This window comes from Numenius arquata, chromosome 2 (assembly GCF_964106895.1).
Source record: "Numenius arquata chromosome 2, bNumArq3.hap1.1, whole genome shotgun sequence".
Taxonomy (NCBI): Eukaryota; Metazoa; Chordata; class Aves; order Charadriiformes; family Scolopacidae; genus Numenius; species Numenius arquata.
The window spans coordinates 45,821,954-45,836,700 of NC_133577.1; the positions used below are offsets into that span (position 1 = coordinate 45,821,954).

The following is a 14,747-nucleotide window of genomic DNA, read 5'->3' on the forward strand; positions in this document are numbered from 1 at the left end:
GCAAGGACAATGCGGTGTTACTGTGCCTTTTTTTTTTTTCTTCCCTTCAGTCTATTTGATAGATAGGTGCTATAGCACCTAACGTGCTAGCAGAGAAATTATCAAATGCTTGATTGGTGGACCGGTGCTGGTTTGTGCAGAGGGTGTGGTGGTACAGTCAGAGCATGACTGCACCTTACGTGCTGGCTTTTATCGTTGGTTCCTGGTGCTGCAGTTTATTTCAAAATTCATAAATATTCCCCTGTGTTAGCAGCTTCACAGTTTCTGTAAGCATGGAAAGTGGTTCCATAGATAAGCATCTTTACACATCAGGTAGAAGCTGGTGTATGCCATGTGTGTTCTACTCGCAGATAGATAACTTACTGCAGAATTAAAAAGGGGCTTACGCTGAGGAAATGTCAAACATCTAACAACTTTCAGATTAAAACGGATATAGAAACATAGATGGAGATTACTAACAGTGGGTTCTGTACTTTGTATTTTAATGATTTCGTGGAAAGACTTATTAAGGCTGGCTTTGTGTTGTGTAACTTGTTCTATGTTTTATCTTACTGTGTTTTGCAAATGCACATGCAGATTTTGATGTGAATACTAAAGCATGCATATCCAAGAATACTGCAGAAGGCGAGAATTATGTACAATTGAAGCAGTGAAATTAGATTAATCTTGTACTTGCTACATGATTCAAGCTTCAGTCACAATCAATATGTGGAATGATTAAACTTACAATGGGTCAAAATATGAAGGCGGCTCTAATTAAAGCAGGCTTGCATGCTCTTACTAGTCATGCGCTTGAGGAAAGAGAAGAAAGGTAGGCTATAGATAAAAAGAGTAGAAGCGTGTGTTGTTCTTACATATGCAGCTTTAATCCAGTCTCTCAACAGCATTATGAACTGGCTGATGCTGATAGCATGAGGTGACAATCTTGCTAATTTATCTGTAAATGTTACAATAAGCTGACCTCACTAAGGAATGAGTTCCTTAGATCCTTTTCCATTTGTGCACATAGACAGACTAGGAACGCTTTAGCAAGAGTTGCCTTGTTGATAAATTTTGGTCTTAACATGTTCCTGCTTGCTGGAAACAGAGCCAGCTTTAAAATAATGAAGTCATATTGGTGTTACCCTGCTGTGAGGAAAGAATCTAATCTAAGGACTCTAAGTAAATCAGACTTGATAAATACCTTGTGTGATGAAAGGAGAAAGAAGTAACTTGAACATGCTGTTGAAAACTGCATTTTGAAATTTTCTTCTCTATGGAAAACAGCTTTTTGTATCTTAAAGTTCAGTGCCACTCTTCTGTCCGCAAAGAGAACAGGAAGAAAAGCACAACTATATTTTTTCTATTGAAACTGGCATCTCTTTGTGGCATGCCTCAGTATGTGTCACATTGTTAGGGAAGAGGAGGCCCTAAGACTCCTTAATTTGAGGGTGAAGGACTTGGGTGACAAAATCTGGAGAAAATATAGGGGCCCCACTGGCTCAAGATACTCCAGGATCCTAAATTCAGCTTGCAGGGACTTAATCTGTTTTGGCTAAGGTTGCCAATACTTCTTGTTCTCTTTTGTGTTCAAGTGGACTGAATCCTGCTTTCCTAACCCCCACAACTATGGGAAAACTGACTGAAACAGGCTCTCCAATTTTTAAGTTAATTTTAGGCGATCTTGTCTCTTGCTCTCTCCCCGAACAAGCCTATGTTCCACAGGAAGGGGAAGCGGTAGTGTCAGGTTCCTCAGTTCTCACGGCTCTTGGAAAGGCACCTGGAGGGGTTTTTTCTCTCAAAATTTGGACATGAAAAATTTCAGGTTCTGGCATTTCTATTGTCCGCATGTATGACAAAGTGACCTAGGATGCACAAAGCTCTACAAGATTGAGGTGGCATAGACCAGGATCCAGGATGATCCAGAAACCCCTATTTGAGACATCAGAGACACGGCTGGACTGTGTCCTGGCTCCTGCAAAACTCAGATAATCCAACTCGCCACAAGCAGAAATCTCAGCCATCCCAAAACTGAGTGCAGATCAACAAATTCAAAGAGTCATTTCTAAGAATCTAAACTGTCAACTTTATAGCAAATAGGCTAACCCATCCAGACAAATTCTTAGTCCATTTGTATTTAACTCAATAAACTGTTGTTGACTACATGCAACAAAAAACATTGAGCAAGATCCAGTAAATGACTTAATATGATTTTGTGCCCTGAATATTAAGATGATTTTTGGACTGTAGTGTAGAGTTTTGGACCGTTGGCAATATATTAAGCACAATCATGAAGAATGAATACTCCCAAAGAACATGGAAAACAACTATTGAAGAAATATGACTGTTTTGATGTTGTCTGCTAAACAAAGCTAAACAATCTGATCCAACATATACCTAGGGATTCTGTATGTAATTTTGAAATTATTAAACACCTTAATGTAAGAATTCGGTTCAGATTCTATAAAACAAAATTTCAAGCTCAGTTATCTTCTTCCTTTCTTCTTCTCCAAGCTCACTTTCTCAGCCTTCCAGGCCAAGTGAAGATGCTTTACTGCTTTAAGGCACAAGAGATTGTTTAACTGTGTTGGGAATACGACTGGCGTAATAGTCATAATTTCTCAAAGTGGCAAGGACCCCAGCTGAATTCATGTGTTTCACTTCCTTGTTATACTGAAATGAATTTCCATGGATATCAGTTATCTTGCCTAAAAAAAAAAAAAAATATAAAAAATAATATTCCAGTAAACAGGCTTTGGAGAGATCATCTATTTTGTAAGTGATGTAACTAAAAAACCAGATAGTCTTTGGGGTACACAAGCCTGTCTTCAGATATGAAATATCTTTGCTCCCAGTTTAAGTGCAACAGTTTCTTATTGACCTAAATGAAATAACTAATGATTTTATTTTCTTTCAGCAATACCTAAATTCCTTGTGTTTCAGGAAAATGAAAACAACATCTCTCACCTATAGATTAACTAAAATGCTTCCTGAGTAGTTAATACATTGGTTGATGAGAAGAAGGAAAGAAAAGTCCTCAGTGCAAGTAAAAGCCAGGGTAAGCCTATACAACAAACTCTTAACATAATATAGAATTACTCCAGCTGGTTTTAAATGAGTTTCTAGAAATCACTTAACGAGAGCAACACAGATCTTTATGCAAGCTAATTTAACCACGAGATATCTACATAACAAGGAGGCTAAATACAGCACTGTGCTGCCCCAGATTGGTTGGGTTTTGTGCCTGAACTAACCTGTTTAAAGCTATCCCAGCTGTCAACACTAGCGACTGCAGAGAAGTTAAATAATCTCATTACAAAGCGTGTTATCCTTGCTTGACAGAATTTAGGAGATCAAAACCCCACAATTTTAGCACATGGTGGTAAAAGATCTATCGACGTGAAGAGCAGAGAAAGCATAATAATAATACTTAAATTCTTGTCAGTGAGACTTTTCATAACTTCCCTACCCCTTACCTTACCCCATTGAAAGGTGAAAAGGCTTATGTTGGCTGGAAACCACTGATTTTACTGAATTACATTAATGAATCTATTTTAGGTTTTGTACATACGAGGAACAAGTGGATGATTTGACCTATTTTTGTTGTTTTAAAGAACTCAATGTCCACATATTATATAATATGTTACTAATAATAAACTACTCTATCCAGTTAGTAGGACAGTGTGATTTTACTGTGAAATAGTAGCCAACAGAAAAAAGCCATTTGTTAATATAACCAAAATTTTTGAATTTGTCTTTTAAATTATTTGACAGTTATTGACTATATTAGACCAGGGCAAAACAGATCATATCATGCTTTCCAGAGCATAATTTGCTACCCCTTTGAAGTTACTGTTGATTTAAAAGGGCTCAAAGCTCCTAGTGAAACATGACTATTTAAAAATACATATATACTGTCATTTTCCTTTCCAAAGACGGTTTGAAATTATTTTTTTCTATGAAAAGTATAAATAAGTAAAACTGCATAAATTAAAAGTTATCTTGTATTTTTGAATGCCTTTTTGAACTTACCTCCTACAGCATGTAGAATAGCTTCAGGTGCACATGTATCCCATTTCTTGCACCCAGGACTGGCAAATACATAAGCAGATGCCTTGCCTTCTATAAGTTGAATGATCTGTTATGCATAGACAGTAGCAGTCATTGCAAAGGATCTAGGATCTAAGCATTTAGGAACATGTAAAAACAATACCAGGAGACAGTTTATTTTATGTATTTATGATCAGAAAAGGAACACCAGCCATTTCCTTTCCAACATTACAAGAAATTATGTTAAGAGTTACAAAGCCATACTGTATTACCATTCTGCGTGATCTATTTTTGATTGTTATAAATACAGTCTATAGGATGAAAATCTGCTTTTAGTTTCAGAAACAAGAATTCCCATCTTGTGAAAGTACTAAGAAAATAAAGTAGAAACTATCCCCATGTTGTCTTGGTGCCATTCTGGGCTTTGCACATGTTGGAGAAAAGAGATTGGAGGGTCTGGGTTTGACAACCCTCACAAAACTAAGCTTTCAAAACTGCAGCAAATGAGTATTCCCTGTACGCAGAGAAGTTTTGCAAAGGGAATATCACTGTGTGCTGCTTTTTTTTATCCTTTCATATGCGCTGATAGATAGCTGGAACAGAAACTGCATTAACATGAACAGGAGGAAATGTCTAACAATTGTGATTAAACTGAAGTCCCGTTTAGTCATTTTGGTCTTACAACTTCTTATTTTATCCCCTAGAAAGAGAATACTGGGGAAGACGGACCTCAGCCATGACCAGTACGGCCACTGTTACAAATATACCTGTACCAAATTCTTTCTGCCTCATAGCAGACTGAATGCTAGGAAGAAAAGTTGTGCTGGGGAAGGAGGAGGATGTCTCCTGTACATTCATGTAAGTAAACAAATGATTTCTTTCAAAATTCTTTTCCTTTTTCCAAAGGTACCACCTCCCACTAAATATAAAAGATTTGGAGTTTTCATACCTTGTTTCCTGCCCCTCCAACTCTGATGACACTGTCTGGGTTCAAGGCACTGATGCAGTCATTTACCAGGGTGCTGCTGTGAGAACGAGTGGTAACAACGATGTGTTTCCCAGCAGGTGCTTCTGTGAGCTGAAATCCAAAGGCACCTATGCCCAGGACTCCCCAGATTGTCCTGCCCAACACAGCACCATCTCCTGCCTACAAAAAAGGTACACAGGTCCAGATGATAGTCAGTCATAGTGATCAGTGATCAGCATTTAAAGCACAAATGGAGAGCAGCACCTAGGGAAATCTTCACTTATTAGGGAGTATAATATTAATATTGGGTTATCTATTTAAACAGTAGCACTTAAAAAGAATTACTTTAGAGCTCTGAGTGAGAAATCAGCTCTCTTTCCCTCTAAGGCAATGACATCGTTTTCCATTTTATCTGTGACATTGTGGTGATGCATTACATCCTGCCTCTAATGACTGGCAAATTAAGATTTGTATATTTCTCTATTTCAGGCACAATCTATAACTGAAAATATCTTCATTGTCGTTTTCTATGTTTCATTACAGATATTGCATAGAACATATAGAATGAGCTGATGATATGCATTACATCAGCTCAAGAGATTTTTCTTTAAATTCTAGTAAGTTTTAATTAATCAGACTATACCCTGAGGTTTTTTACCCCTTATAGATGATACTGAAAGAATCTCCAAACATGTGTAAATGCCTGTAGGTTGGCCATCCTGGACTTGCACCTGAAAGCTGGCCTGATACACTCTAGCCCAGCTGTCAGCGACAGGTACGCTTGGTTTATTTAGGGCTGCAGATTTATGGCAGTTACTACACATCTCAAATGCACCTATTCCATGGATTTACTAAAGAATTTCTAGCAAAGACAGCAAAACCACCAATCTGTACTTGTTTTACAGTATGTACTTTATATGTACTGTAGTAATAGGTACAGTATATATGTAATATATGTAGTGTATATATATAATATATACTGTATCAGTGTATTACACACGCCTCAGGATTCAGTATGGCTGTTACTAGGTCCCTGAGATTCAGTTCCTGGAAACCAACATTCAAAATTGTATATATTTAATAACACCAACACAACCTTATATTACAACATTAACTCCACTACACGCTGCTTTTCAGTTCAAAGTGTGCCAACAGGAAATGGCTTAGAAGTGACAGGGGGAAATCACCTAATGCTTTTAAACAAATCTGATGCATTTAATACCTCATAGTTGTAATATGGCTGGTTAATAACTCCTGCTATTGCTTTGCCTCCATAAGCAATTCCAATAAGAACTGTTACGTGGTCAAGGAGACCTGTACAGAAATAATATGAAAGTAGTTATGCTTGAAAAAGAGAAAGTACATATATATAAAAAAACAAACCTTCAATAAAAGTCCACAAATTGATATGCAGGGTGGTATCTTAAAAATGCAAATACTAATCAGGATTTTCAGGTGTAATAGGTTGGTTGATATAGTCATTTAGCCTTGAGGCCTGCAAAAAAACAATGCCCCAGATAGAATTGTCTTAATAGAACTATGTTATAATTAACACATAATGAGAAAGAAGTTTAAAGATACCAATAAATAGCAGTATATGATGACATTCTATAATTGTGGTGTGAATTCTTCAATGGTATTCAAAACTAGCAATTTGTTGACAGTCGTACATCTCTTCCCCTGAAAAGGGGGGGGTGGGGAGGAAGAGGAACCTGCCTAAAATATTTTACAGTAATCAACTAAAACATGCAGCAGGAGAGGCTAAAGTCAGGTTTCAGCATATTGGGTTTGGAGGTTTGTCTCTTTTTTTTTTTCCTTTCTTCATTTTACGGTCTTTTTCTATGGATGCAAATTAGGCTTTGCTGAAAACAGTTTATCCCCATAACTGAAAAATTATGACTTGCAGGAAGATGTTGTTTTATTTTGAAAGGGATAGAAATACAGCTGTGGTATTTGGTTGGTTTGAAGAGGAGGATGTAAATATAACTGAGCATATTCCTGTGCAAATGGGAGATTTAGTCCCTCTGTTCAAAGTATATACGAAATTATAAGTTTGACTAAAAACTTAAGACAACCTGCCTGTAATCAAAGGCAGCCTTTTCCTCCCTGAAATGATAAAAACCAGTGGGCACTCCGTAGCCCATCAGAAATATTCGATGCTGATTAGAACTGAATGGAATGATTAAAAATTTCCACAGAACTCAAAAAGTACAGAAATAACATCAGCCTTATGAAACAGTATCATATATAACTTCTATCATAAAACTGTCTATATATATGTGTTACTTTATTACTAGGTTTTTTTTTTCAATCAGCAGAATTAAGAGAAGCTAACCTTCAGTATACTCCTTGGTTCCATCCAAAGGATCAACCCATATTACAAGCTTTAAAAAGGAAAAAATAAAGAAAATAGACAAATACAAATCATGTAATTTACCATGAAAAGTATATATTTTACTTTAGTGTGTTTATTTCGACAGTAAGGAAATAGATTCAAATTTTTAATATTATGATATGACTGAAGCCTACAATAGTATTTTACATAAAGAAGCTTAAAAACTGACTAGAACGTCTCAGCAAATATCTTAATAGAGGTACAAAGGCTTAAGCTGAACATGGAAATTACATTATTTTCTTATGTCCAAAGTAGATTACTTCCAAATTAACTTGAATCACAAGTTGTAAGAAGCCAATTTCCATTTCACATTATTGCACACAGGGACATGCAGCATTTCCAGCTCTGGAGGTGTGATTCTCATGACATTTCAGTTTTCAAACCAAGAAAAATTGGCAACATTCAAATAACCTTTTTTTTTTAAAATACATTCTTAGCTAAAAACAGTAAGAGAGTGTAAAATATGAAGACATACATATAACATTACCACATTACCTCTTCCTCTTTAATTCCTGTGTACTGAGCAGGACAAGCTTTCTTCAGTATTTCTTCACAGTGGCCATCTTCAATTAATTCCTCAGTTACTTCATCAGTGGACAGTTCCTAATAAAAGGATTCTCAGAATTATTAGAAAAAAGCGTTGGACTCACCTCGATTTTTCTTAAACTGTGGATTTGCTTGCAGCTTACTTGACAAAGCCTATGCAATTTAAAGATGAAATGGGATGGAAATAGGTAGGTTTTGGTTTTGGTTTTTTTTTTTAACAACAAAAAAAGGCACATGACTTCCTAAAATCTGCCAAAGCAAATTCCACTGCAAGTTATAAGGCAAGTTAAATTGTTAGTATGAAATAAACTAGGTACTTACTTCTTCTCCTATGATTGTCACCTTGGGAAACTTCCGTGCCAGGGAAGCACAAATGCTCATTTGTACCAGTCGGTCAGCTTTGGTCTGCAGGTCATTGGCTCCAGTCTGTCAGAAGATGGATAGGAATTTGTTTATTTCCAAACAATGACACAAAAAAAAAAAAAAAAACCACCACCAAAAAAAACCCAAAACCCCAAAACAATACAATGTCCCCCATGTTGCTCTGAATACCTAATGTTGTAATACAAAAGAAGTCTAACTTGATAAATCTTCAACCTAGTAAGTGATTTTGACAGAGGCAGGCTACAAACTGAAAGAAGAAGAGTTTCCCTGTACACCCCAGAGCTAAGATAGGCTGTTATGATATTAGAACAATATTTACATGCTGTGTTGTTCTCATGTTGTTCTCATGTTCTCATGTGCAATTGTACTGAATACGTATTTGTGTAAATATTACACTATGTACAGAATAAATTAATAACAGTATGGACCCAGATACAGTACAAGAAGAGGGAAAAGCAAAAATTAAGATGTTAACAGAAAAAAAAATATTTTAAGGCTCACTGGAGACACATGGCATCTTAGAAAAGAGGAGAAATATAAAGTAGGTGTTAGTAAAAGGTGATTTAAAGGTCCAATTAATTTAGCTTGTTTAAAAAATAATAATGGAAACAATTCTGATGTATAAACTTCTAACTAGTGAACGGTTCCTTAGTCTAGCAGAGATAGACCAAGGAGGGCCAGAAGCTAACCAGTGAAATTGAACTAGACAGTAACAACCATGCATTTTTCCAGCAAAAATACTAGAGGAAGAGGTGGGTTTGGTGTCTCAAATTGACATGAAACAAGGACTGAAAGCATTCCCAAAAGATACAATGTAGCCAAACATATGTTGCCAGATGGGTTACAATAATTTCTTCTTAAACATTAATAACCTCCTATATAGTGGAAGTGGGTAATTTGTTAATACTATCTTGTCTTAATCTTCATATATCTATGAATGGAGAAGCCCTTTAGGTCTGGAGCCAGAATCCCAGTAAGAAACACTCGTGTTAGCACAGGAATTAAGAAAGCCCTTTCATCCAAGAATTTTCATCTTAGTTGAATCAAACAAAAAATTGATCTGCTTTTATCTTACTGGTGACAACATGAATTTTTTTTTTTATCCAGCTACAGAAATTAGCCATAGGAATGGAATATTCCATTTAGAATCATGTTATGTGTTAATTTTTGCATGCTCAAAATCTACTCTGTCCCTTATCCAACTGCCTATTTTATAAAACTTGATATTTTTCTTTGAAAGTTTCCTCTCATCCCCTAATAAATTTGGTTGAATTTGGCATTGAGTTTAGATTTGGAAAGATCAAGTTATTGCAAAGAATGTCCTTTGTTCCAGGACATCAACCTAATAAAACAGCATAAAGTAGTTCCTCAAAACAGTCATCAATAACATAAGAATGGCTGGACAAAATATCTACCTACCAATTGGGGAAGAAAATTCCCCGGCCACCTTTGACAAGAAGCTTGCAGGAATCCCAAAATCCCTAGTCCCTCAAACAGGAATCTCTTCTGCTGGTCATTGTTTTCAATCTAATTTTGTGTTTGGAGTATTCATTAAAAAATAAAATATGTATAACCAGTCTTACTTATAACCAATATCCCCTGTTACTTTTGACCATTTTTGTTTTGGTTTATTTACAATTATTTACTTAATTGATTAAAGCGCTTAAAACGTGTTCCTTTCATTATATTAGAAAATGATTGAGCCATGCATTTCTGATTCAGTGGGACATAATATTAACACACCTGCATTTTTTTTAAAGTTAAATCAAATTAAATGGATAAAAGCCAGCACTTACTTTTACTTAAAATTACCTTAACCTTGCTGGACTCATAAAAAATAAGCTTAATGAAACATGTTTATGCATTTAAAATTAACTGGTTAATCAAAGTACAGACAGTGCTTTCTCCAGATGCAAGTATTGTAGGTCTTTCTTGTGGTGCAGCTGCATTAGTTGTTCCAAGAACCTAAAAGCAGGTTACGTGGGAGAGTACATTCTGTTTACATGTGTCTGAGAATCCTTCTATGCACCCAAGTACTTTGGAAAACACAGATCATTACTTTCCAGGGTTTCTTTTAATTCTCTCCCTTGTACACCTGAATAAGAAAAACTTGCAAATGTTTTGGTAGTGGTGAATGTAACTCACCAAATGGGGCAAAAAATCTTTTTGCATCTATTGCCTAAACTGACAATAAAAAATCATAAAGGATCAGGCTTTTCTTAGCAACTGGCTGAAAGTCCTTACTCTCAGAAAAATGTAAATACCATCAATTACTTCAATGTAAAGGCAAAAAACAATATAGAGACTTAATGCATTCCATAATATTGTGACATACCTGTAAAGCTAGAATTACTTTCAAAAGTTAATGACAACTATTCTAGTACTGTAGTCAAAACAAAGATCCTGGGTCATCAGTTCAGCTTACTAACTTAGAGCAAATTAAGAACTTCATACAGATGATTGTTTTTCCGTTTTCTACTTAGAATTAAATGTGAAGCTCTAAATTTATTTTGAAAACTGTGATTTACAATAAAATCTAGCATTATTTTTTGTTTTAAGAAACTAAACACTGATTTATCCTAATCCAAAATTCATCAGGGGCACAGTAGTTAAAGTTGTACTACATATGTTAGAACATAGCTATGGAAATGAATGGGAAATATATATTATTATGAATTCTAACACGCTTGTGCTTTGTAAGGAGAATCAGGACAAAATTATGGCACATTTCTTTTAAGTGTCTGAACATTCTTTAGAATTACTAGTCAAAAGATGCTTCTCCAGTGCTCTTTTAACGCTTTAATAAGGAATACTTCTTGTATCAGAGAGGTGAGGACCTTATTTCCTTCCCCAGTTGCTAATCTTCAAAAATACCACCTTGACCTCTATGTAATTCAGCATTAGTAAGAGAAATTAAATTGGAATGAAGTAAAGTACCTTCTCCACTATCCCCAGATCTCCTGCAGCCATTACATTTCTAACAATTGTTGCAGCTTTTTCCGCGACGGAATATGCAGAGGCGACCACGCGCATGAGTAGAGCTGGAGAAGCCATTGTGAGTGCTGAAAAGAAACAAAAAGCAAACTTGTACATTTGTCTCTTCAAGAGAAGACAAGAAGGAAAATATTTTACACAACATTCCAAACAGATACACTTTAAGCTGAGTAGAAAGGGGAAAGCGGGTTACTGCCAGTGAGTAGTAATGAAGTGAGCTTTGCCTTTTTTAAAAATGCAGTTAACAAACAGATACAAAGCTATTTTAGACAAGATTTTTCAAATATCCGTGCTCTGTCTGACAGTGAACTTAATTCTCCTCACTGGAGAATTTAATTTAATTTAATTTAACCTGGCATTAGAGGAGAACTGCAGAAGCAGAAACTCTGTATCATAAACGTTAAGAAAAACTGTAGTCTACACACAGTACTCATTTTTTGCACAATTTGAACACAAGTTCATTTTTTTCAGAACTGAACCTACAGAGTTGGTTTGTGTCCAGACTCAAGTACAAAGCTACCAGACAGGATGACAAGAGCAACTTTACTTACTATTTTTATTTGTTTAAATATAAAATAAGCTTTTGCAGACGGCCTAACTGTGGACACAAAATAGCCTAACGATAGGCAGATACTGCAAACACTGCACTTGTGTGCGAAAGTCTGTTATCTAAATTTTACCCTCCTTTCTGTATTTCTTTGGCTTCTCTTGATTTCTTTAAGGAAATCTATTACATCTCCTTTCCTCCCCTCAGCACTGCATGGCCTGACGTTCTTCCCATTGTATCGTCTTCTACGTCTGTTCCCCAGCACACATCAGTGCAATTCACTGTGCCTTCAGTTCCCGAGGAGAATAATAACGTATCACTCTTGCAAAAGGCTGGCAATCGTCCATTCCTCCCAGCTTTTCTCTACCTGAGTAAAAAAGAAGTATTGCTAACCACCCTGTATTCTTTAAAATGCAGCGCTAATTGTTTTTTATATTTTTCCTGACAGTTTTTTCTGTCTGTGTAGATTGCGTGCTTTTTGGGTTGGATTCACAGCTATGATACACTTCGAAGTAAACACAAGCACAGAGCTAGAAAAAAAACACAGAGGAGCTCATTAATCAGCACATAGAAGAGGATACATTAGGCTTCCCTGACAGTCAGTATTCAAGTATTGCCTAAGTGGGAACAGGTCATTACAAAATAACTTTCCTTTCTTGCTTGAGAAGTCTACTGGCTAAGTATACTCTAATGAGGTGATAAGGCTGGCTACCATAGATGGTATTGATGTGACCTCAGGTGACCTCATCTGTTTACAGCAAAAGCAAACAGCAACGTTAGAAATACCAAAGCCCCAAATTTATCTGGTTTAAGAACCTTTTCAGCATTTTAGAAACACTGTATGGGCATCTCTAAAGTAAGAAGATCTCTGAAGCTACAATAGCAGAGTGATTGTCTAAGTACATTCAAAAAGTGCAGTTGCTACTGTTAATTATTATTTACTGCTCCTGGAGGGGAGCAAAGTGCTCTGGAGTCCTGTAAATTAGCCAAGGTCCCTACCCAAAGGACACACGTGGTTTATCTTAGACTGGTAACAATGGTTACAGAGGAAATTTTGGAAATGCTACCTGTGGCAAAAAGCAGCTCTCAAACAAATGAAAGTCATAGAGCAAATGTGTCATAACACATGGGAAGACAGATACTATTTTAAGTATATACCATCATGTGAAACAAGTTAGCAGGAAGGAAAATTGCATGTAGTTCATTCCATACTGAAAATATCTGGAATGTGAGCATTTTTGAAAGAGGGATTAAGAAAAAAAAAGCATACTAGATGGGAAGTTCGGGTTAAAGAATTGAGCTCTGAAGAAGGTAATTAAGATTTAATGCTCAGTTTCTCATTCTTCATTTGACCTTTCACTATACATTTAATCCTGCGTTGTAAAATGGGGTTAAACCTTACTTAATTGTTTTAAAGGCTTGGCTTATTACATGTTAAGGGCAACAAAGCTGCTGAGGGGTCTGGAGAATAAGTCTTATGAGGAGAGGCTGAGGGAGCTGGGGTTGTTCAGCCTGGAGAGAAGGAGGCCGAGGGGAGACCTTATTGCTCTCTACAACTACCTGAAAGGAGGGTGTAGAGAGGCGGGGTTCGGTCTCTTCTCCCAAATCACAGGCAACAGGACAAGAAGAAATGGCCTCAAGTTGCACCAGGGGAGGTTCAGATTCGATATGAGGAAACATTTTTACACTGAAAGGGTTATTAAGCATTGGAATGAGCTGCCCAGGGAAGCGTTTGAGGCACCATCCCTGGAGGTATTTAAAAGATGGGTTGACATAGTGCTTAGTGACATGGTTTAGTGATGGATTTTTATCAGTTAGGTTGATGGTTGGACTAGATGATCTTAAGGGTCCCTTCCAACCTAGACAATTCTAAGATTCTATGTTTGCGTGAAGTTTCAAAAGCCTCAGAAAACAATACAGAAATACTATCTTACATTCTTGAAGCTCAACTCAAGGTGTTTCTTAGGCACGTTTTCCTTGGGCATTCTTAAGGCAAACAAGTCTACTTTCTTTCTGTAGCAAACCCACCTGAAACCTCCGAGCGAGGTTTGGTGACGTTGCTACCCCAGTGTTTACTGCAAATTTGTAATTTTACCCGATGAAAAGAGAAAATGGATACTGCACACAGCGTGCCTTTCCGCGCAAGCCCTAAACTGCATTTAGGGCTTCTTCCTCTGAACTCTTCAAAGCCCAAGAGGACGAAGAGCTCCCTGTTTCTTTACAGGAACCCATCATGGGCTCTCCTCTCGCGAAGGCCAGACCTGTCGCTGGCCAGGGGGAGGAAACCATCTGGGACAGGGCCGCGCCGCCTCATTCCACCAAAGTACTTTGATTTTGTATTTTTTATTAAAAAAAAAAAAAAAAAAACACCAAAAAAAACAAACAACAAACAAGCGCGATGGCGAACTCACCCTCCCCAGCCGCGCTCCTCCCTCGCTCTCGGCGGTGTCCCCTGCACCCCGGCGGCCGCCGTTCTCCCTCCCTCCGTCACCGCTCGCCAGCGGCTTGCCCCCAGCCCGTCAGGAGCCCTTCTCCTGCCGCTCCGCTCGCTGGGTGATGAAGTAACCGAAACCGAAGTCCAAGCCCCGCCGGCCACCTCCCGCCGCTGCCGCCAGCTCCCCGACCCCACCGCTGCCCGCCGGCGGGACCGCCCTTGCGCCGCCTTCTTCAGGAAGAGCTCGCTCCGGTCGCGCCACGGCGGTGCTACCACCTTTACAAAATAAACCCGAAGTGCCCCAAATCCTTCCGGCTCCGGGGCGAGCTGAAGCCCTGCCCTCGCCCGGCCCGCCTGGAGGAAAACGTGTTGCTGCGCCACCTGTCCCTCCCCGCGGCCCGTTGCCGCCGCGCCGCTTGCCGTAGCACAGGCGGAAGTGTTTCCTCACCGC

The 14,747-nt window shown here is 37.8% G+C and overlaps 1 protein-coding gene across 1 annotated transcript; it reads right to left on the reverse strand.

Moving 5' to 3' along the window:
• Positions 1-852: 852 nt before the first annotated feature.
• Positions 853-14,695, reverse strand: BPNT1 (3'(2'), 5'-bisphosphate nucleotidase 1). Its single transcript, XM_074168235.1, has 9 exons — positions 14,274-14,695; positions 11,259-11,383; positions 8,259-8,363; positions 7,887-7,994; positions 7,332-7,380; positions 6,219-6,310; positions 4,979-5,176; positions 4,012-4,117; positions 853-2,687 (listed from the first exon to the last, which is right to left on the reverse strand). The coding sequence occupies exons 2-9, from the start codon at positions 11,373-11,375 to the stop codon at positions 2,539-2,541; spliced, it is 924 nt and encodes a 307-aa protein (XP_074024336.1). The 5' UTR covers positions 11,376-11,383; positions 14,274-14,695; the 3' UTR covers positions 853-2,538.
• Between the last annotated feature and the right edge of the window lie 52 nt (positions 14,696-14,747).